Source organism: Pongo pygmaeus, chromosome 16, assembly GCF_028885625.2.
Source record: "Pongo pygmaeus isolate AG05252 chromosome 16, NHGRI_mPonPyg2-v2.0_pri, whole genome shotgun sequence".
NCBI lineage: Eukaryota > Metazoa > Chordata > Mammalia > Primates > Hominidae > Pongo > Pongo pygmaeus.
The window spans coordinates 55,537,411-55,562,988 of NC_072389.2; the positions used below are offsets into that span (position 1 = coordinate 55,537,411).

Consider the following 25,578-nt stretch of genomic DNA (forward strand, 5'->3'; position numbering starts at 1 on the left):
CTTCCATTTATGAACTGAGCAATGTTTACACAATGTTTACAATTATCCTATGTAAATCCTTTGTGATAATTCCTCAAACTGTACACTTATAATCTATAAACATTTCTGTACATTAAACCGCACTTCAATAAAAAAGCATCAAAAGGAATGATAGTAATGGATTACTATCCACTGAATTTTTTTTTTTTTTTGAGACAGAATCTCGCTCTGTCACCCAGGTTGGAGTGCAATAGTGTGATCTCGGCTCACTGCAACCTCCGCCTCCCGAGTTCAAGCGATTCTTCTGCCTCAGCCTCCCGAGTAACTGGGACTACAGGTGTGTGCCACCACGCCCAGTAATTTTTTTTTTTTTGTATTTTTAGTAGAGATGGGGTTTCACCATATTGGCCAGGCTGGTCTTGAACTCCTGACCTTGTGATCCGCCTGCCTTTGCCTCCCAAAGTGCTAGGATTACAAGCGTGAGCCACCACGCCCAGCCTGAATTTTAAAAAATCTTTCTATCTGGCTCATGCCTATAATACCAGCACTACAGGAGGCCGAGGCAGGATGATCACTTGAGCCCAGGAGTTCAAGACCAGCCTGGGTAACACAGTGAAATCCTGTCTACAAAAAATTTAAAAATTAGCCAGGTTTGGTGATTTACACCTGTAGTCTCAGCTACTTGGGAGGTTGGGGTGGGAAGATCCCTTGAGCCTGGGAGGTTGAGGCTGCAGTGAGCAGTGATCACACCACTGCACTCCAGCCTGGGTGACAGAGTGAGACTCTGTCTCAAAAAAAAAAAAGAAAAAAGAAAAAAAAAAACTATCTATAATAATACCTCATAAAAAGGAGAGAAAGGAGGAAATGGGAAAGATCTTTCTGATAGAAAGACATCCAGTTAACATTTAAAAAATGACAAGTTAAGATAAATCATTGTAACTCCTAATGTAATAATTGATTCAAGCAAGGATCGGTAGTGGGTGCTAAAAGCATTGGTAAAATCTTGTGGGGAGACAGGATATTCAAATGTTCTCAAAGTATCCCACCGAAGATTACTATTAGTTGCAAAGGGGAAAATCTGCCTGAAAAGACCCGGCAGTCATCATTCTACCAAGTGGTCATTATCAGGATGGGCTGATATTATGAGTCTCCTTACGTGATGCACTGGGAGGTTACAAAAATTCACTGGTGTTCTTCCTGGAAATGTCTGAACTAAATCTGACTATACACGACACTTGGAGGACAACTTGAAAACGGACCATATGTCAGATTTTTTTTTAAATTAATGTTGATGTTTTTAGAAAATAAAATGGAGCTGTGGATATGTAGAAGGCCATCCTTATTCTTGAGAGATACATGCCAAAGTAAAGGTGAAGTATCATGATGTCTCCAGCCTACTTTCATATAACTTATCAAAATAAAAGTGTATATATGTGTGTATGTGTGTACATGCACACATGTGTCAGAGAACATATGGGCATGCCAAGATGTTAACAGTTGGTGAATACAGGTGAAAGTTATACAGGTTCATTCTCCAATTTTTCTGTGGGTTTGAAAACTGTCTACATATAAAAAAATTAATTATAACTAGTTCAAAAAGAGGAATGACATTAAAAATTATTTCTAAATGGCATGGTTTTTAATGTGTTATTTACACATTACAAAAGTATAATTACAAAAAGTGTAATTTTACAAAAAGTGTAATTAAATAAAACCACTCTCTACTAAAATCAAGCTACCATCCATATACACAGTTGCTCTGAAACATGCTGAGTTTCTATCAACTCACAGTAGGGCATCATGGATATCAGTGATCACCGGCTTTACTAAGACAGAAAGGCCATAAATATAGGAACTGCTTTTTTTTTAAGGCAGGAAAAATACTAGGAAACTAGTTTTCAAGATGTATTCAACAGGCCTGGCTTCAACTCTGTTACTGTGTTACTTAGTAATCAAGGATCACAATACAAACCACAGAACACTCAAAATGCAAACAACCTTTGTTTTGAGCGCTCTTGTAATTTTTGTTTACCTTAAACTATAATTAGGTTTTATCACCATGCACTTAAGAAAATTTCAGGAAGATAATTACAAAATGAAATGTAGGACATAAAATAGTAATATATTCAACAGAACTACTACTAGGATTTTCAAACACATCAAGTATTGCTTTGATTTTTTTCAAAAAACTATCCATATGAAAAAGAAATGTTCACTTGAATCGAATGCTAACTATAGATAGTAAATATTTTAAAGCATAATCATATGTAAGAAATTTCTAAGATCACACACAAGGCACAATTCAAGAACTTTCATCTTTGCACTATTTGCAATGAGTGTTATTAAAATAATAGAGTTCTTGCCTTTCATCTAAAAAGGTTTCTTTTTAAGTTGTGCTATGGTAAGATATTTAAGAAAAAATTAAAAGGAAACCAATTACATAAGACAAAGTGCCCCCCAGAAGCCTTAAGAACAATCTAACAGTAAAATGTTGAAACACGTAAGAATAAAAGAGAAAGCCTAAAAACTCTTAAAAGATTATTGATTTTAAAAAATAGATTTATATTCCAAAACATAAAGCTCCCTGGATAAAAAATAACTATAACATAAATATTCATTGATCTAATTCAAAAGTCAAGTTGTAATATTTAAAGAAAACCTAGATAATCTGCAGCACCTTTGAAGACATCCGAGATCTCTTGTTCAATAAGAATTCTGAATTCAGATGCCATACAAATGAAATAAGGGAAGAAAACTGTCTTTGAAATGTCCTAAAAGACTGAAAATTCTACATAGAAACATTTAAATAATAAAATAGAAACTATGGGCTGGGCGCAGTGCTTATGTCTGTAATCTCAGCACTTCGGGAGGCCGAGGCAGGTGGATCACGAGATCAAGAGATCGAGACCATCCTGGCCAAGATGGTGAAACCCCGTCTCTACTAAAAATACAAAAATTAGCTGGGCATGGTGGCACGTGCCTGTAGTCCCAGCTACTTGGGAGGCTGAGGCAGGAGAATGGCGTGAACCTGGGAGGAGGCGGAGCTTGCAGTGAGCCGAGATCACGCCACTGCACTCCAGCCTGGGCAACAGAGCGAGACTCCATCTCAAAAATAAATAAATAAAATAAAATAGAAACTATATTCATTGAAGAAAAAAATAAACTTTTTGAAGGTATTATGGTGACAGTTTAACCTGAAATTAAAAACAAAAAAGCAAAAACAAAACAAAACAACCTCATGAGGCCCAGTACGTATCCCTTAAAGCCAATTGAGTTGTATTACCCCATTTTTGATATAGACCAAAAAACAATGTACAAAACAGACCTGGTTCAAATTTCACTTTTAGGGAGAAAAAGAAGGAACTTTTTTATTTTTATTGTTTTTCTTTTTTTAAACCCTGTTTTGACACATAAGAAAAGAGGGAACTTTTAAAGCCACCAGATGCATTACACCTTTGGAAAAACCACTTTATTAGTAATTACCAGAAGTTGCTCTAAAGACAAAAAAGAAGGGTGATCACTGATGTGTATTTAATCAAGGTATTATACAATTGTACCACAAGGAAGAATAAAGCTCAGCAAAGGAAAGTTGCTATAGGACTAGAGGCTAGAGCTACAAAATAAGAGACGTATAAAAAAATATTTTTAAAGGGCCAGATAACTACACTACAGATGTAAGGCCTACATCTTAACCAATCACAGCTTCTAATTCTATATCCCAAATAACCCTCGAATCTATTCACTTATTGTCTCTGTCAAATCTTCATTCATGCTATCATTATGATAACTCTTCCCTGGTTGACTGCGTTAGACTCCAAACAAAAATCCCTTTCAAAGCATTCTTCTAAACCTGCCAAAGTGATCATCTTTAAAGTCCTATATAATCTCACCTTCAACCACCTTGAGTGACTCTTCCACTTACTGGGTTTAGCTGCACTGGCCTCTGGGTCCCCTAAAAAGTCAAGCTCTTTCCTGCCTCAAAAGCTTCACATGTCCCTCTTGCTAAAATGTTCTTCCCCAAACTTTTCCCTGACTAATGCCTACTTTAATTTTCAGTTTAAAGGTTTCTTCCTCTAGGAAGATTCCATGATCCAATAGAGTGGCCTGTAAGCCTTAGTAGAAAGAGAGGAAAATGTGATTGCTTCTGTATACTAATAAATAATGTACTACATGGTGGTAGTTTTCCTCATAAGAAAATACATACCTGCAATTCCCAAAAAAAAAAAAAAAAAAAAAAAGCTTTCACTTTTTTGTCTATTCATTTTGGAATGACTTTCAAAATGAAAATCACACAAAATGGAATGAGTTCCAAAAAATCTAAATCTTACCCATTCTTTAGGGCACAACTCAACACATTCCCCTCCACCACATCCACCCCCAACTCCAGCTAAAAGTAATCTCTTTCCACTGAACAATAATAGTAATTCAATGAGCTATTTTAATCATCAAGCACTGACAACCTGCTGTTAAATTTGCTTATAACATCAAGAAAAGACAGAAGTATCATTTGGTTTCTCAATGAAAATATTATAATAGACATTGTAAGGTTCTCATAGGACTACCATTAAAATGTGTGGTATATGTCAAAAATGGTACTAACGTCATTTCCATTTTTTAATGGAAAGCCAATTCCATTGACTTCCAAATAGAAATCATTTCCATTTTGCAAGTCATTCCAAAATGAAGAGACATGAAGGTGCTATTTAAAGCCATAATTCCTGAGTGAAATGGCATGGTACCCTGGACTATCACAATTGCCTTCTCTTTATATATAGGACCATGCCAACCAGCTAGTTTCCATTTAAAATATAATCCATCTGCTGCTACATTCTGGCTGTTTTGTAACCAGGAAAAATGTTTATTGTACCACTTAACTAGTAAAAGAAAAGAATATGAGCAGTAACAATTAGTGTACTGATGGAGCTTACACTATATTTTGGTCAACATCATTTAAAAAGGGCAAGAAAGTAGCAGAACACTTATTTCAACAGACTACCTATTACTAGAAAAAGCTATAGAAACAGATACATCCCAAAAGTAATAGCGACGCTTTTGCTTAAAATAAGATAAAATGAAAATTACACAAATAATTCAATATTGTGTAATTCAAATATCTCAAACCAAATTATAAACATTCTAAAAGAGCCCACAGATCATCTGAATAAACTGCACAGGAGAGACGGTACATTATAGAGGTCACAGACACATAACTTGGGAATCAGACTTTGAGCAAATCCTCCTTTCTTTAACTTAATAGCCATATGCCCTTTGATAAAATTATTCAACCTCCACAAACCTGTTTCATTATATATAAAATGGAGGTCCCACTAATGTATTTTCCAGATTCTAACAAGCCCTTGAAAAGATATATATAAACATTTCAAGAATCAGGATGAGTCTGATGATAGATTTTAAAGAAATTGGACAGCCAGAAATCAGAGAAATAATCTGTGGCAGATTTAGCTTTGCCTGAGTATGTGCAAATTGAGCTTTGAGTTGTTACTCTGGTGGTAACATACTTAAACTTTAACTTAATTCTTTTCTTTTTTTCTTTTTTTTTTTTTTTTTTTTGAGACAGAGTCTCCCTGTGTTGCCCAGGCTGGAGCACAGTGGCACAATCTTGGCTCACTGCAACCTCCACCTCCGAGGTTCAAGCAATTCTCCTGTCTCAGCCTCCCGAGTAGCTGGGATTACAGGCACAGGCCACCACATCCAGCTAATGTTTGTATTTTTAGTAGAGATGGAGTTTCACCATGTTGGCCAGGCTTGTCTTGAACTCCTGACCTCAAGTGATCCACCCACCTCGGCCTCCCAAAGTGCTGGGATTACAAGTGTGAGCCACTGCGCCCACCCATTACTTCTTTTTTTTTTTTTTTGAGATGGAGTCTTGCTCTGTCACCCAGGCTGGGGTGCAGTGGCACAATCTCAGCTCACTGCAACCTGAGCCTCCCAGGTTCAAGCCATTCTCCTGCCTCAGCCTCCCCAGTAGCTGGGATTACAGGGGCACACCACCACACCCAGCTAATTTTTGTGTTTTTAGTAGAGACGGGGTTTCAGAAACATGTTGGCCAGGCTGGTCTTGAACTCCTGACCTCGTAACCTGCCCACCTCAGCCTCCCAAAGTGCTGGTATTAAAGGAGTGAGCCTGCGCTCCTGACACTTCTTTTTAAGTAAGCTTTTAAAATATCTTCAAAAAGATTCCACTATGGGCCGGGCGCAGTGGCTCACACCTGTAACCTCAGCACTCTGAGAGGCTGAGGCGGACAAATCAGAAGTTCGAGGCCAGCCTGGCCAACATGGCGAAACCCCATCTCTACTAAAAATACAAAAATTGGCTGGGAGTGGTGGCGTGTGCCTGTAATCCCAGCTACTTGGAGACTGAGGCAGGAGAATCGCTTGAACCCGGGAGGCAGAGGCTTCAGTGAGCTGAGATCACGTCACTGCACTCCAGCCTGGGGTGACAGAGTGAGACCCTGTCTCCAAAAAAAGATTCCACTGTGATGTCATATTGAAATGAAAAATTATGGTGCTCATAGAAGATTTTAAGTCACATGCAATAAAAACTAACTGAAATTACTAATTCTCTCAGACTAGACCAAAACATTTTCAAAGGTAAGAGAAGTTAGAGAAATTGGTGTGGCCATTTCATGGAGTCACACATCTAAATGTCAAAATTTCCAGCTGACTTAGAAGAAAAGCCATTTTACTTTCAGATATATGTGTTTTGTTTTCATTTTTGTTTTTCTGTTTTTGAGACAAGGTCTTGCTCTGTCACCCATGCTGGAGTATAATGGCGCGATCACAGCTCACTGCTACCTCTGCTTCCAAGGCGCAAGTGATCCTCCCACCTCAGCCTCCCAAGTAGCTGTGAACACAGGCACCTGCCACCATGCCCAGCTAATTTTTTTTGTAGAGACAGGGTTTTGCCATGTTGTCCAGGCTGGTCTTGAACTTCTGAACTCAAGTGATCTGCCACCCTTGGCCTCCCAAAGTACTAGAATTATAGGCATGAGCCACCACACCCGGCCAGAGATAAGTTACTTAATTAAAGAAAAGAAATTTACAAGTTTAACCAAATAGAAACCACCAATGAAATCAGTTTTCTTTGCTATGTTTCTGCAATTACAAAAGTATTAAATAGATCCAGACATAGGTTATAAAAGCAGCATGTTAGTATGATGATGCATATAACTGCTAATGGCCAAAAGTGATTCATATAAATCTTAAGACTCCCAAATATAAAGGCTTGGATTCAAACTTAGATTATAATGCTACAGAAGCTAGAGAATGGATAAATGTTATTTTCAAAAAGAGGCTGGGCACAGTGGCTCACGCCTGTAATCCTAGCACCTTGGGAGGCCGAAGAAGGCAGATCACTGAGGTGAGGAGTTCGAGACCAGCCTGACCAACATGGTGAAACCCCGTCCCTACTAAAAATACAAAAAAATAGCTGGGTGTGATGGCACACGCCAGTAATCCCAGCTACTGGGGAGGCTGAGGCAGGAGAACTGCTTGAACCTGGGAGGTGGAGGCTGCAGTAAGCCAAAACTGTACCACTGTACTCCAGCCTGGGTGACAAAATGAGACTCCATGTCAAAAAAAAAAAAAAAGGGAAAAGAAAAAAAAGAGAAAAGAAAAAGGTAGCATTCCCCCAACTCCTCCAAGTCAAGAATATTACAGTAATATCCACCTTAAAGCTTTCTGGTGAGGAATACATGAGATTATAAGTAAAATATTTATCACAGTGCCTAGCAGAGAGAGTAAGCATTTGATGAAATGTTATTACTGATCAAATTTTGAAAAAACACTAATTTAAAAAATGAATGACAAATTATTCTTTTATAAGCACTGAACCAAATATAATGGCTTAAGCTACAAAAAAATATTTTCTTGGAATTTAAAAAATTTCCTAATTAAAAAAAATTTTACCAACATAATAATTACATCAAGAAGTATTTTGGTTAAGTGTTCATGAATACTGTCTGTCATCATTTAACAACAGGTAGCCCTTTCATTTCTTTTTGAGATAAAGTTTTGCCCTTGTTGCCCAGGCTGGAGTGCAATGGCGCGATCTCGGCTCACCGCAACCTCCCCCTCCCAGGTTCAAGCCATTCTCCTGCCCCAGCCTCCCAAGTAGCTGGGATTACAAGCATGGGCCACTACGCCTGGCTAATTTTGTATTTTTAGTAGAGACGGGGTTTCTCCATATTGGTCAGGCTGGTCTCGAACTCCTGACCTCAGGTGATCCACCTGCCTCGGCCTCCCAAAGTGCTGGGCTTACAGGAGTAAGCCACCGCGCCCAGCCAGGTAACCCTTTAACAGTGGTTTCTATATACTATTTCCTAGTTCTATCAGTCATTAAGATTTTATAACACTCTAATAGAGCTGCTAAAAATTAAAATTTATGAAAAAAGCAAGTTTTTTTGTTTTTTGGTTTTGGGTTTTTTTTTTGAGGCAGGGTCTCATTCTGTCGCCTAGGCTGGAATGCAGTGGCATGATCTTGGCTCACGGCAACCTCTGCCTCCCAGGTTCAAGCGATCCTCTGACCTCAGCCTCCTGAGCAGCTGGGACCACAGGAGTGGACCACCACACCTGACTAATTTTTACATTTTTTGGTAGAGATAGGGTTTCAGCATGTTGCCCAGGGTTCTGGGCTCAAGCAATCCACCTATCTCGGCCTCTCAAAGTGTTAGGATTACAGGTATGAGCTACCATGCCCAGCCAAAGTGAGTTGTTTAAACAAAAAGTCACAAACTAGTAAATCAAGGGCCAAATTAGAGACAGGGACATTTTTTTCTGTGAGCCACACAAGTTTTGTTTTGTTTTTCAATTAGTTACCAAGATTTAATGCTCTTTTAAAATCCAGATTCACAGCTTCCTATTAAAAAACAGAATTTGGGAATACTGGACTGATGACTATAATCAGCTAGAGTTGAGTCACAGATGCCTCCCTGCCCTTGCCCCATTCTTCAGCTGGGCGTAACCTCAATTCTGCCCACCTTAGCCTTTTATTGTCTTCCTGGCCTTTGTAAATATTTGAATCTGCAACTGCTTTTTTTTTTTTTTTTTTTTTTTTTTTTGAGACAGAGTCTTGCTCTGTCACCCAGGCAGGAGTGCAGTGGCGCAAACTCAGCTCACTGCAGCCTTCACCTCCCGGGTTCAAGCAATCCTCCTGCCTCAGCCTACCGAGTAGCTGGGATTATAGGCATGTGCCACCACGCCTGGCTAATTTTTTGTATTTTTAGTAGAAACAGGGTTTCACTATGTTGCCCAGGCTGGTCTCAAACTCCTGAGCTCAGGCAATCCACCCGCCTCGCCCTCCCAAAGTGCTAGGATTATAGGTGTGAGCCACGGCACCCAGCCTGAATCTGCAATTTTAATGTACACATTAGATTTGTTTTTCTAACCTGGAGTTTCTGAAGAATTGGACAATGGAGCAGATGCTTCAGCTAAGGCAGCTAATGTAGCTAATACTGATGTAGAAGAGTTTCCAAACTGAACAGCAGATACACCTGTTTCATCTGTAAGAAAAAAGAAAATAGATTTGAATTTCTAAGGAGCTTAATCCAATGCATATTTCTGATATTCTATTTATCTTCCTTGACTTTTAAACAAAGCTTGGATAGCATTAGCTTTTGAAAGGTAATACTGCAGTAAATTTTGTAATATCACCTTTCTTCAGATTGTCTTGTCTCATAAAAATCTTTTTGCCAGTTATACCAAAGAAAACCAAGGTGGCTGATAGAGTCTTACCCTCGTTCTCCAACCGTCCTTTCTTACAAGGATGAATACCTACTAAAGCATAAAATCCCAAAGCCTATCCTATATGCATCTCAATACCTGTTGCCTTGGATGAATTTTCTGAAGATACCAGACCTGTTAGGTTCACCACCCCTCCAGGTCCAATGATAAACTGTGGTGTTGCAGCATGTATTGTCACAGTGTCAGGACTCTCTGGGTTTGTGTTGATTTGGTTCTGCATAGCAATCTAGGGAAAAAATGACCACAGTGTTTTCAGAATTATAACCAGAACATATAGCACAAATTCTCCATATAATACAAACACATATAAAGGAATATTCTCTAAGAAGAATCACATAGTACAAGTGGAAATATTTGTCTAAGGTCCACTGACAGTGTAGGGGCACATCATGGGTATACATTTATATCCCGAGTCCCCCTCTTAGGTAAAGCAGCAAAATCCTGGGAGAGGAAAAATGAGTATCTAAAAGGTTTTTAACAGAACACAGAACAACTGGACATTAAGCCGGCTGAGGTGGCAGGTGCCTGTAATCCCAACTATTCAGGGGGCTGAGGCAGAAGGAGTGCTTGAGCCCAGGAGTTGGAGACCAGCATGGGCAACATACTGAGACCCCCCCCCATCTCAAAAAAAAAAAAAAAAAAATTTCTGCCCTATAGCTATAGGAATTTAATTATTTCTTCTACATTTGGCAATACATAATACCACAAATATAAAGCATGTCCTTCTCAATTAATTGTTCCCCATCTTCAACTCCAACCCCCAAACTGCACTCCTAGGAGTAAAAGGAATGGAAAGAGGCATGGTAGAATTCATTTTCCTGAACATAAAACATCTTTTAAGTAACTAGTGGAAGCTCAAAGGAGTCAGATAGTCTTAGAAAAGAAGAGTTCTACTGCTGGGATCAGGAACAAACAGGCAAGAAGAGGCAGTAATTAAAGAAGATAATTTATATTATGTCATCTGGCTGAAAATAAGAGAAGTAATGTTGGTTACTAGAAAAACCTTCCCAAAAGCCAAAAACAACAGATCTTTTTGAGGATGCTGAAAAATAAAAGAAACAAATCAAACTGCATCACTCACTCAAGGGATGATATTATGGTTGCTAACATATATGTTTTTTAATTTTTATAAAGTCATTTATACTAGACTTGGAAAAACCATATAGTATCAAAATGCAACAAAAAGAATAGAATAAAATGTCTAGGGCCAGGCGCGGTGGCTCACACCTGTAATCCCAGCACTTTGGGAGGCTGAGGCAGGCAGATCGCCTGAGCTCAGGAGTTCGACACCAGCCTAGGCAACATGATGAAACACCATCTCTACTTAAAACACAAAAAATTAGCCGGGCGTAGCAGCATGCACCTGTAGTCCCAGCTATTTGAGAGGCTGAGGCAGGAGAATTGCTTGAACCCAGGAGGCAGAGGTTGCAGTGAGCCAAGATCGCGCCACTACACTCCAGCCTGGACGACAGATCAAGACTTCGGTTCAAAAACAAAAACAAAAAGGTCTAAAGGGAAATTCAGAAACTTAAAAAACAGAAAGTAGTCACCTTATCTAACGTTAATGAAGAGACTGGCCTTCTAATCAAGAAAATGAATAGTAATAAACAAAGAGGAAGTGAAAGAGAAAAAGGCCTATCCAAAATAACTAAGTCCAAAATGAAAGGCTACAAACAATATTTTAAATCATGCACAATATAAAAGATCCCTCTACTGATAAGGCTTCTTTTTCTTTATTTTCTTAAATTAAAAGCCAAACGTTACCTGTAATATCTCTGCTAAATCTTCATTTCCATTGTCTATTGAAATATCAAATGCAGTTTTACAAAATTTACTTTGCGTGTGTACATCAGCACCATATTTGATTAAAAGTTCCACCACCTCTTGATGATTGTGTTCTGTGGCCCAATGGAGAGCTGTCATCTTTAACATGTCCTTTGCATTGACATCAGCACCATGCTACAAAAATATTTCAAAGAGATTACTAAAATATGAAATATCACATAAAAAATTCCTGATATGAAACTATTAGTTCTGTGCTTTAAAGCAAGAACAAATAACGTAGTCAATTATTTATTTGTATATGTTAAATAGACGTTCCAGGCCAGGTGCAGTGGCTCACGCCTGTAATCCCAGCACTCTGGGAGGCCAAGGCGGTTGGATCAGCTGAGCTCAGGGGTTTGAAACTAGCCTGGGCAATATGACAAAACTCCATCTCTACAATACAAAAAAATACAAAAAATTAAGGGCCTGACATGGTGGCTCACACCTGTAATCCCAGCACTTTAGGAGGCCAAGGCAGGCAGATCACTTGAGGTTAGGAGTTCGAGACCAGCCTGGCCAACATGGTGAAATGCCATCTCTACTAAAAATACAAAAATTAGCCAGGCACAGTGGCACACACCTGTAATCCCAGCTATGTGGGAGACTGAGGCAGGAGAATCACTGGAACCCGGGAGGCAGAGGTTGCAATGAGCCAAGATCACGCCACTGCACTCCAGCCTGGGCAACAGAGCAAGACTCTATATCAAAAATAAAAATAAATAAATAAAATAAAAAATTAGCTGGGTGTGGTAGCACACACCTGTGGTCCCAGCTACTCAGGAGGCTGAGTTGGGAGGATTGCTCGAGCCTGGGAGGTGGAGGTTGCAATGAGCCAAGATTGCACCACTGCACTCCAACCTGGGTGACAGAGTGAGAGTCCATCTCAGAAAAAAGAAAAAGAAAAAGAAAAAAAAAAATATATATACACACACACACACACACACACACACACACACACACACACATACACACACACACATCCCAGCAATCACCACTTAATTTGTCACTTAATCATTTTTCTCTCATGCTGAATTTCCTGTTTTCCTTCTAATTTCTTAGAAATTAGGCAATTATTTTTTCAGTCACCCAGCTATGAGCACAAAGAGCTAGAATGGCATAAGAAATGAAGGAAACTATGAGCATTTCTCTAAAAGCTCCTTTAATGTTTGTATGGCAGCTGGTCCCTTGGTTCCTCATTTCCACACAAAAAAAATCTTTTGCTTTCAAAATCACTGCAACCCAGAAAAATTAAAAATAAAAATAAAAAATTATAAAAAGAAAACCAGTGCAACATAAAGAACTAAAAGTAAGCTATCTAGAGATATATTGTCCAGTATCATAGCCAACAGACACATGTAGTTTTTGAGCATTTGAAATGCTGCTAGCCAGAAGAGATGTGCTATATGTATAAATACACACTGAGGCCAGGTACAGTGGCTCATGCCTGTAATCTCAGCACTTTGGGAGGCCAAGGCAGGCAGATCACCTGAGGTTGGGAGTTCAAGACCAGCCTGACCAACATGGAGCAACCCCGTCTCTACTAACAATACAAAAAATTAGCCGGGCCTGGTGGTGCATGCCTGTAATGCCAGCTACTCAGGAGGCTGAGGCAGGAGAATCACTTGAACCTGGGTGGCGGAGGTTGTGGTGAGCCAAAATCACACCATTGCACTCCAGCCTGGGCAACAAGAGTGAAACTCTGTATCAAAAAAAAAAAAAAAAAAAAAAACACACTGAAATTGAAAGATTTATACCAAAAAAATAGAATGTAACACATCTCATTAATAATTTTTGTACTGGACCAAGCATGGTGGCTCACCCCTATAATCCTAGCACTTTGGGAGGCTGAGGTTGGCAGATCACTTGAGGTCAGGAGTTAGAGACCAGCCTGACCAACATGGTGAAACTCCATCTCTACGAAAAATACAAAAATTAGCCAGGCGGGTTCGCAGGCACCTGTAATCCCAGCTACTCAGGAGACTGAGGCAAGAGAATTGCTTGAACCCGGGAGGCAGAGGTTGGTATGAGCCAAGATCGTGCCACTGCACTCCAGCCTGGGCAACAAAGCTAGACTCCATCTCAGAAAAATAATAATAATAATAATAATAATTTTTATACGATTTAATGTTGAAATGATAATCTTTGTATATATTGGGTTAAATAAAATATAAAATTAGAATTACTTTTTAAATGTAGCTACTGGAATATTTAGAATTACAGTACATGTGATTTGCATTTATGGTTTCCATTGTATTTTTTTTTGATAGGCTGATCTAGAGGCCAGGATAAGAAGGATCAAGTAGAACACCTATTACTCTATGGTTCAAAATTCTCTACATCACTCTTTGGCATTTAGATGATTATAGAAAAATCCTCATTTATATTATTTGCTAATACGTTTGCTAATCATTCAAGCCTAATGTTCCCTTCCATGACCATTCTGACTATAAGACAAAGCTGTAAGCCGGGTGTGGTGGCTCACGCCTGGGTAATCCCAGCACTTTGGGAGGCCAAGGCGGGCGGATCACAAGGTCAGGAGTTCGAGACCAGTCTAGCCAATAAGGTGAAACCCCATCTCTATTAAAAATACAAAAATTTGCTGGGTGTGGTGGTGGGTGCCTGTAGTCCCAGCTACTCGGGAGGCTGAGGCAGGAGAATCACTTGAACCCGGGAGGTGGAGGTTGCAGTGAGCTGAGATTGTGCCACTGCACTCCAGCCTGGGGGACAGAGAGAGATTCTGTCTCAAAAAAAAAAAAAGAAAAAAGAAAAAGAAAAAACGCTGTAGTCCCTCACCATAAGGTAGATCAAGGTCCAAGAAATCAATTAGTTGACTTAACTAAGAATATACCTAAACGAAGTTTTGTCCCTCATGAAATGAAAGCTGTAAGATAATTTTCATTTAATGGGCTTATATACACAAAAAATGAAATACTATAGATAAGATACTAAGTAGACATTTAACAATAACTAGTTCTCTCTCCTTCTTATAAAACCGTAGTCTTTTAAAAGTCTTTAAAACCTTCTTATAAAACCATTCCCTCTCCTTCTTATAAAACTGTAAAGTCTTTTAAAAGTAAAGTGCCAAAAGAGAACACATACCTTAAGTAAAACCTCTACTATGCTGGCATGGCCCTCAGAAGCTGCCATATGTAATGGTGTTCGGTCCACTTTGGTTCTGGCATCTCTGCTCACACCAGCTCGCAGCAGTACCTCTGTGGTGGAATAATGACCATACTGTGCTGCTAGATGAAGTGGAGAAGTTCCGAGCTGTACCACCAAAAAAAAAAAAAAAAAAAAAAAATCCACATTTACATTATTGTTAGCACACTTCTGTTTATATAGTAAATAGATTTACTTTACATTATATTTACATAGTAACTCAAAACTCAAACGAAATGACTAGATTCATGCTTATCACATCCTCTTCACAGACATCTTGAAGAATTCCCAAACACTCTCAATGAAGAAGAAAATCCAGTATTTCCTTTAATTCAAACTTTCTTTCTTCTTTATTTTTTATCAGATAAACTGCCTGAACAAAATTAATTTCATTAGAAATTAAGAAAGAGGCCAGACGTGGTGGCTCACGCCTGTAATCCCAGCACTTTGGGAAGCCAAGGCGGGCGGATCACTTGAGGTCAGGAGTTCAAGACCACCCTGGCCAACATGGTGAAATCCCATCTCTACTAAAAATACAGAAATTAGCCAGGCGGGGTGGCATGTGCCTGTAATCCCAGCTACTCAGGAGGCTGAGGCAGGAGAATCACTTGAACCCAGGAGGCAGAGGTTGCAGTGAGCCGAGATGGCGCCACTGCACTCCAGCCTGGGCAACAGAGCGAGACTTTGGTCTAAAGAAAAAAAAAAAAAAAAAAGAAATCAGAGATAGAGTTTGAGAAATTTTTCTGTGTATTAGAATGTGTTCCTCATACCAGTCACACAAAACTTGCTAAGTTAACTTCATCTGTAAAATTCATCTCAAATAAATGTAACAGTGTACATTTTTACTTTAAGTGGATCAAAACTGTTTTGTAGGACTTAAAAAATTCACGTATTGAAACATCTCAGTGATCTTTTTAAAGGGATTTTTTTCAAAGGAAAGATCTTAGGTGCACTTGCCAAAGTTGAATCAGGACAAAACCAAAACAGAGCCCAATTCTCCTGAAATTGGTTCCATGTGGTCTAGTCATTAAATTGACATCCACAATACACAGAGGGAGTACTAAAATGTGAGGGAAGGAAGATTAAGTTCTATCACATGCATTTAGAGGCACAGAAAATCCCTACAACTCTGTGATTACCACGTCACTTGATATTCCAAAGAACTAAGATATTTGGACTAAGGAAATTTACACATATAAATAGTTCACTATGTTATGAAGAGATTAAGTGAGATATATGTATAAAGGTCCTTAGTCCTATCTCTCTCTCTCGCTTTCTCTCTATATATATATTTTTTGTTTGTTTGTTCGATTGTTGTTTGTTTAATTAGAGACAGGGCCTCACTGTGTTGCCCAGGCTGGGGTGCAATGGCTATTCACAGGTACAATTATCACACACTACAGCTTTGAACTGCTGGGCTCAAGCAATCTGCCCACCTCAGCCTCCAGAGTAGCTGGCACTACAGGCACACACCAACAAACCCAGCTAAACCTTACATTTTTAAGGGAAGGTCATCCCAGCAGATCAAAGAAGATCCTTAAACAATCCTTTCTTTCTCCATGCTTTGTCAATTTTTCTTTAACTAGCCTTTTCTATACTCTTAAATTTCAATATTTAATGAAAATATCTCAACAGCCCATTTAGCAACCAGGAGCTTTGCTCAGTTTGACATTAGGATCTACTTTTTTATTTTTGTCTTCTGAGACTTTCCCTTCTTGGTTGTTGATACAAAATATATATACTATTACGCAGGGTTTTTTGGTTTTTTCTGAGACAGGGTCTCACTCTGTCACTCAGGCTGGAGTACAGTGGGGTGATCACAGCTCACTGTACCTTCGAACTCCTGAGCTCAAGCAATCCTCCTCCCTCAGCCTCCCAAAGTGCTGGGATTACGGATATGAGCCACCACACCTGGCCACGTAGTTTTTGTAGCTTTTTGGGATTTTTTTTAATTCTTTTTTTAGAGACAGGTTCTTGCTCTGTTGCCCAGGCTAGAGTGCAGTGGAGCGATCGTAGCTCACTGTAACCTCTAACTCCTAGGCTTAAGCAATCCTCCCATCTCAGCCTCCAGAGTAGCTAGGACTACAGGCTGAGCCACCATGCCTAATTTTTTTCTTTTTGTTTGAGGTGGGGTCTCACTATGTTGCCCATGCTGGTCTTGAACTTCTGGCCTCAAGTAATCTGCCACCTCAGTCTCCCAAAGTGCTGGGATTACAAGCGTAAGCCACTGTGCTCAGCCAATATATGTAGTTTAAGGCAAACATCTGTGAATCAACACCATAGTCTAGAAATAAAACACTGCCATTAATTTAAAATCTGGCCAGGTGCAGTGGCTCACGCCTATAATCCCAACACTTTGGGAGGCCGAGGCAGGTGGATTGCCTGAGGTCAGGAGTTCCAGACCAGCCTGGCCAACATGGTAAAACCTCATCTACTAAAAATAAAAAATTAGCTGGGTGTGATGGTGGGGGCCTGTTATCCCAGCTACTTCGGTGCCTGAGGCAGGAGAATCACTTGAACCCAGGAGGCAGAGGCTTCAGTGAGCCAAGATCATGCCACTGCACTCCAGCCTGGGCAACAGAGCAAAACTCTGTCTCAAAAAAAAAAAAAAAAAATCTTCCCACATGCCACTTCCTAATCACAAGCCCCTCCCCCAGCTCCAGAGGTAACTAATATTTTGAATTTTGTGACAAGCATTACTTGGTTTTCTTTGTATCACTTATCCCTAAATAATATACTTTGGTTTTGCCTGTTTTGAGTTTTATTTAAATAGAATTATACTGCATGTATTTCTCTGTGACTTGCCTTCTTTTGCTTGATACTGTATTCATGAGATTCACCATGTTAATAACTGTTAAGTACAGCTTACTAATTTTCTGTGTTCTATAATATTCCATTGAATGAGTAAACCACAATTAATTTAACCAATCTACTGAAGAACATCTAGGTTGTTTCCAGTTTTTGTGTTATTATGAATAATGTTGCTGCTAAATACAGTAGTCTTGTATATGTTTCAGGCACATGAACAAGTTTCTCTTGGTAATAGTCTTAGAAGCCCAACTGCTACATCATATACTATGCACATCTTCAAATTTACTGTGCGCTGCCAAACTGTCTTCCAAAACGATTATACCAATTCCATACTTCCACCAAAAATATTTGAGAGTTCCCACCATCTCCTCACCAAGCCTTGGTACTGCTCAACTGTTTTGCTAATCTGGTGGATATATAATAGTAATTCATGATTTTACTTTGCATTTGCCCCAATCTTAATGTAGTTGAGTATCTTTTCATGTTTATTGATCAAACTTTCTCTTTGGTAAAGCACCATATCAAGTCAGTCTTCCATTGCCTTGTCTTTTTATTGCTAACCCATGGGAATTCCTTATGTATTACGGATACTAATCCTTCTTAAGATCTTTTTGTCTTTGGGAGGCCGAGGCGGGCAGATCACGGGGTCAGGAGTTCAAGACCACCTGGCCAACATATTGAAACCCCATCTCTACTAAAAATACAAAAAATTAGCTGGGCTTGGTGGCGGGTGCCTGTAATCCCAGCTACTTGGGAAGCTGAGGCAGGAGAATCACTTGAATCAGGGAGGTGGACGTTGCAGTGAGCCGAGACTGTACCATTGCACTCCAGCCCAGGCAACAGTGTGAGACTCCATCTCAAAAAAAAAAAAAACTTTTTGTCTTGAGATACTACAGCATCTATGATATATCTAGATATGGATTAGTTTTTAAATTGATCCTGCTGGAGATTTGCTAGGCTACTCAAATCTGTGGGCTGCCATCTTTCATCAGTTCTGGAAAATTCTCAGCAATTACCTCTTCAAATTATTTCATCCCTATTTTTGCTCTTTTTGTGGATCTATGATCAGATGTTAGACTTTCTCACATGATCCTTCATGATTCCTAACATCTCTTTTACATTTTCTATCTATTTTTATCTGTGATATAATCTGGATCATTTTTTTCATACCTTTCAGTTCACTAATTTTCTCTTTAGCTGTTTCTAATCTGTTACTAAAATTTTATCTCAAGTTCTTATAGGTCTGCTTCTGCTGACATTTGTTTTAGCAGGTTACTGTTCAAATTGGCACGTGTTCATGTGTTTAGTTATTTCTGACTGCTCACTTTCCTTTGAATTTCATTTGTGGATATGAAGCCTGGGATGAAGGCAGGTTCCTCCAGAGCAGATATTCATTTGCCTCTGCCAAGAACCTGGAGTAATCCCTAGTCCAAAGATCACTTCAAATTCATTTCTCAGTTTACAGTTTTTTAGACTACACAAGTATTTATGAGTTCAGGCTGCAAGTGTGTATAAAGGATGCCTTGTGATTCCAAATTCTCACCATCAGATTGTTTTCCTCTCTCCATTTGATGTCTTGGTTCACATCAGCTTATTATCTTTGCAGTATCATGGCAACAGGGGCAAGGGCAGGAGCAGATAGGAGGGACAGGGTATTCCTGCTTTACCCTTACACTGAAGGTGCAGCTCTTTGGGATTCCAGAATTATGAGAAGAGATCTCCTATCAGACTTCTCTCCCTGAACACTCTCAGGTCTTTATCTTTAGTACCCCAAGCCAGTGAGGTGGAAAAACCACCAGACAAGTGTGAGTTCACGTAATGTTCTTTAGGGTAAAATTTCTCTGGGTTCTAGCCTTCACTTGGTTTTTCAGGTTGATAATCTCTTTCTTTCTAATTCAGCAGTGTACTTAAGAAGATTTTCTTTAAAATATTTCATCAAAAAGTCTTTATTCTTTAAAGATACAAGTTGAAACATTTATGGATAAAATGATATGGTCCCTGGAATTTGCTTTGAAATAATACAGAACAAAAAATAATACAGTAGACAGAGTTATAGAGGAAACAATATTCATCATGATTTGATAATTTTTGAAGTTGGGTAAAGGGTATTACAGGGATATCATTGATATATATTTGAAATTTTCTAAAATAAAAAATTTGTTTTTTCATGAGAAATGTAAAAATAAGAGAAAGGAAAGCAAAAACAGCAAAATCAAAAATCTGGAATTTTTAGTTGTTACCAATGGGAGGGTTAATTCAGATTCCTAGCATTCCATATCCACAGGACAATACTTTTTCATTTGCCCCCAGAATTAAAGAGTTATGTTTTTTGTTGCCTTCCTTTTTGCCTTCCTTTCTGCACACCTCCTAGGTGTACCTTTTTTTTGCACACCTGGAAGGCAACTACCTTCTTTCTACAGTTGTCAAGATCTCATTCCCATTCCTTTCCTCCTCTTTGGTCATGTTTGCAACAGTTTTACAATTAATAATTGAAACATAAACTTGTTTTTCTTTTAGGAGTGACTATTAACACTAACTCCAATCTTTATCAGTATCTTTCTGAATTATAAATTCTACCTGTGCTATTTATAAGGCCTTTAAATTAAATCCCAAGCAGATACATTTTTATATTCATGCCACATTAATGCACTCCACAGTTTGAAAGAAAAACTCTTTGTGGATGAAATATTTGGATAAGGTTGTCCAATATCAAAGAAAATAATATAAACCACTTCTTTTAGGACAGTTATAATTCTAAAATAATAAACACATTTGCAAAAATAATAATTTTTTACCACTTATAAACACAATACTGACTACATTTTTCTCTGCAAAAACTCAAAAATGAGAGGGAAAAAACACACACACAATATTAAAATCATTCTTTACCCAGTCTGTAGTAAAAGGAGCTCCATTTGCCATCAAAATACGAACTTCATCATCTTGACCTGCTCGTGCCGCTTCTAAAAGCTTCTTTCCCAAATCTACCAGGGACATCTAAACAAAACATAGATGAACTGAACATCAAAATCTCCATTTATACACTATGACATGACATTTTCCCTTCCTGTCTTTATTAATAAGTCAGTTCTCAATTATCCCTTCAAAAGAGTGTGCTATGGTTAATTTAAAATTACAGATCATACAAAAGCAATTTATATTTGGATTTTAGAATCCATTTTCCTTTCTCATTAAGTTTTTACTTAGAATAAAAGTAGTTTAAATTCTCCAAATACATCTGGTAAAAGATAGAAGAGGTAAGTAGCAAAGAAAAGCTGGCCTAAATTTTTATTTATTTATTTTTTTCTTGAGACAGAGTCTTGGCCTGTCACCCAGGCTGGAGTGCGGTGGCACAATGTTGGCTCACTGCAACCTCCGCCTCCCGGGTTCAAGCGATTCTCCTGCCTCAGCCTCCCAAGTAGCTTGGACTACAGGCATGCACCACCACACCCAGCTAATTTTTCTATTTTCAGTAGAGACAGGGTTTCACCATGTTAGCCAGGCTGGTCTCAAACTCCTGACCTCAAATGATCTGCCTGCCTTGGCCTCCCAAAATGGTGGGATTACAGGCATGAGCCACCCCGCCCAGCCAAGCTGGTCTAAAATTTAAAACTGGCAACTAATTGTTTTCACTGGAGGGTTTGCAGCAATAAAATTTTTCATAAAAGTAAATAAAGTGCAAGCTATTGTCATCTGTTGTTGGTGCAAATTAAACTAAACTTAGCATAAATTTTTTTGCAATAGGAAATGTGTTCAAAATTTTAAAATACAAATTTTCTGCCCTCCTACATGCAATGTATATTTAAAGTTCTTGCAGAAAGTAAACAATTCACATTCTATGACAATACTAAAAACAGTAATAGTATTATGAATAGACTATCTGTCTCATTAGAGGCTAGAGGCCAGGTGCGATGGCACATCCCTGTAATCCCAGCAGTTTGGGAGGCTGAGACAGGTGGATCACTTAAGGCCAGGAGTTCGAGACCAGCCTGGACAACATGGTGAAACCCTATCTCTACTAAAAATAAAAAATTGGCTGGGCATGGGGGCTCACACCTAGAGTCCCAGCTACTCAGGAGGCTGAGGCACAAGAATCACTCCGGGAGGCGGAGGTTGCAGTGAGCCGAGATCGTGCCACTGCACTCTAGCCTGGGCAACAAAGTAAACTCTGTCTCAAAAACAAAAAAAAAAACAAAAAAAAAAAAAAACAGGAAAGAATATCTTGTGTCTTGAATTTAATATATCTGAAAAGGCTAATGTCCCAGCCTGGGATGTGAGGTGTGCATGGGTGTGTATGTATTTGTGTCTTCTTGAATAAGAAATATTGAAATATATGTCAGAAAAAAGATTATGACAGTAGAATATAGGTAAATTAAGATTTGAATGTATCACAAACATTCAAATTCAAGGGATGACAGTTCTGAGAAGAAAGTTTCCAAACCCAGAAAGACTATCCAGCTGGAAGATTACTCAATTATGTTATACAGTATCCTAAGTAAGGAAAAGCAGAATTTTAGGCCCATGGGGAAGGGAATATATGGAACCCCTGAGATTTACAACGAAAAAATGTGCCTGGGGTATAAATTTATCTCAAAAAAAGTATATACTCTGAGGGTTAGGTAAGTAGTCAAGAGAAAATAAGTTATAAAGAGAGTAATAGCAGGTTGATTAGTGTATCTCTACCTGGTATGAACAACTATTACAGGTTGAGTATCCCTAATCCAAAAATCTGAAATCTGAAACTTTTTAAGCATCAAAGGAAATGCTCATTAGAGCATTTCAGATTTTGCATTTTTGCATTAGGGATGCTGAACCAGTAAGCATTAATGCAAATATTCCAAAATCTGAAAAAACCCAAAATCTGAAACACTTCTGGACCTAAGTATTTCAGATAAGGGATACTCAACCTACACTCAATAAGGAAGAGAAAGGAGCATATGTGTGAGAAGGAAGTTAGCAAATGGGGCTTGAAAAAGTTATTTCTGCCAGAAAGAAATAAAATGCTCTACATCATTAAAAGGGATAAGAAATCTAAAAGGGATAATTATAAGAAAAGCTGTCCATGAAAATAAACAGAATTATGCCTATAATTTTTAGTAGATTAGCTAAGATGGGAATAACCAAGCACAGAAGAGGTAACCAGGGACAGATACTAACACTTGGAGGCTTGCGCAATAATTAGGTGAGATATACATATCCCAAACAGGCCTTCGTCACAAGGCAGGAAAGAATTTCTTAGAATTGTTTCATTTGTAAGGATAAAAATAATCTATATTATGGCCAGGCGCAGCAGCTTATACCTGTAATCCCACCACTCTGGGAGGCCGAGGTGGGTGAATCACTTGAGGTCAGGAGTTCGAGACCAGCCCGGCCAACAGGGTGAAATCCTGTCTCTACTAAAAATTCAATCCAGCCTGGGCAAGAGTGAGACTTCTTCTCAAAAAAAAAAAAAAAAAAAAAAAAACCAAAAAACTATATTATATCCTGTAGTAAAGAATAGGAAAAACAACCACATGTACTTGTGGGATTTATATGGGTTTTTTTAATACACTTCTCTGTGATACTCCCAATATTTTCATCCTTGAATTTCTGATTTCCTTTCCTTTTTTTCTCCTATTCTCTCATACCTTGATGGAGTCACTGAAAGCCAAGGTACTCCTCAATCCTGCTTAAAGACACTAAGATCTATAGAGATTACTGATCTCCAATGAGGCATTTTTTCCTAGATAATATGTAATTGCTGGACAGTAAAAATTAACATCATATTCAACAGGCAAAAAACCTGCAAAAATAATTTCCTATTAAAGGCAGGATAAAGCAAAAAGAAACTGACCTCTCTCCTACAGAAGTACAGTAAAATCTAAACTGGTCACACTAACAAATACAGCATTTATACTCTGAATGATATAAATTTGGCTTTATGATGAAATATATCTTTCCAAAAATCTACATTTTTAAATAGGTTTCACACAGGTAATATAAAATCAGTTTGCATTCATTCAGCATACATACTGCCAAATGGTTTAGATATCTGAGTATCTTTTGTGAAGTGCCAGTTTAGGGCTTTTTCCCATCTTTTGAAACTGGGTTGTCTGTCTTTTTCTTATTGATTTGTAAGCATTCTCACATATGTTCTGGATATGAGTCCTTTGTCAAATATAACAAGTATTATAAATATCTCTGTCCAGAACCCTGATTTTTGACTGTCTTATGTTCTTTCTTTGATAACACATAGTATTTTCTATGGGTAGATAATTGTTGAGTCTCATAAAAATGTGCAACTTCTACATATTAAAATAATCAAAATAAAATAAGAAATGGCAAAGAAATATATTTACCACAAAAATGACTAGAAGAAACATTCATGTTTTACTTATTTAAAAGGTCTGACTCAAAATGAAAAGGTGGGGAAAAATAAACAGCAAGGATCCAACACATCAATAGTTAAAAGACAGGACCATATGTTTTACAGAAAAGAAAATAGAAATAATTCACAAGGGCAAAAAATGCTCAGTGTCACTGTTAGTCAGGTTAACATAAAGTAAATAATTTTAAAGTAATTCCTGATACAGCCAAGAATTAAGTGAAACTGATGCTTTGATATATTGACAACTCAAATATGCTGATAGTAATATAAGTGGATCAGCTTTATTTTTTAGTCAACTTGGCAAATTTAACAAGTTACAAAAATATCCGAGTCCATTGACCCAGTAAGTGATCCCACTTCTAAGAATCTATTCTAAAGGAAAAATATATTGAAACAGATTTATCAATAAAGATTATATATGCATACACATATATATAATATGTAACTCTTCTAATGTGACCAATCTAAACGTAAGAAAATGATTGAATTGTAGAATCTAAAGGAACAAAATGCAGTAATTTAACCTAATAGTTTTGAAGCTATATAAACAACAAAAAATTTATGCCACATTATGAAGATATAAATCTTTTTAACGTCAAAATACGCATATAAAGTATAAAACACTGAAAAATATTAATTGTTTAGAATGGTATGATTATGGGAAATTTTGTCATTTTACAAAGTTTCTATAATGTTACTATATTACCTAATTTTAAAAATGTTTTTTTCAAAGGGACAAATTACATTGTATGACTGTCAACTAAGCAAATGATAACATTAAGGAAAGTTTTATGTTCCTGACTTACTAGATAGGATGAGCGGAAAAAACAAAGAAAATGGACAATGTTGGGAACTTAAAATATCAATCATAGATCTGCTTACATGAATTATAAAAAAATCATGAAGCATTTGAACAAATCAACTTTTACCACAATTTTTCAATTGTCTTAATTATTCAAAACATATCACAGTTTACGACCTAATATACTTAAGTTACTCTGGTTTTAAAATTCCATGAGCAATACAGCCATATGGTAGATTTTTTTTTTTTTTTTTTTTTTTTTTGAGACGGAGTCTTGCTCTGTTGCCCAGACTGGAGTGCAGTGGCGCGATCTCGGCTCACTGCAAGCTCCACCTCCCGGGTTCACGCCATTCTCCTGCCTCAGCCTCCTGAGTAACTGGGAGTACAGGCGCCAGCCACCACGCCCGGCTAATTTTTTGTATTTTTACTAGAGACGGGGTTTCACCGTGTTAGCCAGGATGGTCTCGATCTCCTCACCTCGTGATCTGCCCGCCTCGGCCTCCCAGAGTGCTGGGATTACAGGCGTGAGCCACCGCGCCCGGCCGCCATATGGTAGATTAATGTAGACGGATTCTTGGAAATCAGTGGTTCTCATTGGTAGCAGCACTGCCCCCTTGAGGGCCCTTTGTATGTTTATGGAGGCATTTTGGGGACTGAAGTCACGTGAGGATGCTCTGCTAGCATTTAATGGGCAAGTGCCATGGATACTAGAGGTCCAGCAAAGGAGGGAATAATCCTGTAGGACAAAGAATTGTCACATGTTCTAGATAATTTTCAAAGATTCCATTGAAAATATATCTACGGCTGGAATCTAACATGTAAACAAAATGTATTTTTCCACAGTGGTAATGTATCCCAAATATTCTAGAATGCA

The 25,578-nt window shown here is 38.2% G+C and overlaps 1 protein-coding gene across 7 annotated transcripts in view; it reads right to left on the reverse strand.

Annotated features, from left to right (window-relative positions):
* Nucleotides 1–25,578, reverse strand: part of GABPB1 (GA binding protein transcription factor subunit beta 1) — a 79,811-nt gene that overhangs the window by 13,920 nt on the left and 40,313 nt on the right. For 4 of the 7 annotated variants that reach the window (XM_054452405.2, XM_054452407.2, XM_063652228.1 and 1 more), the window contains 5 exons: nucleotides 20,425–20,532; nucleotides 14,665–14,832; nucleotides 11,506–11,700; nucleotides 9,820–9,967; nucleotides 9,387–9,500 (listed from right to left, as the gene is read on the reverse strand). In XM_054452405.2, the coding sequence (XP_054308380.1) occupies nucleotides 9,387–9,500; nucleotides 9,820–9,967; nucleotides 11,506–11,700; nucleotides 14,665–14,832; nucleotides 20,425–20,532 (733 nt within the window). Of the gene's footprint in view, nucleotides 1–9,386; nucleotides 9,501–9,819; nucleotides 9,968–11,505; nucleotides 11,701–14,664; nucleotides 14,833–20,424; nucleotides 20,533–25,181; nucleotides 25,436–25,578 lie in introns of those variants that run through there. The other 3 variants (XM_054452408.2, XM_063652229.1, XM_063652227.1) reach the window with 2 other exon arrangements.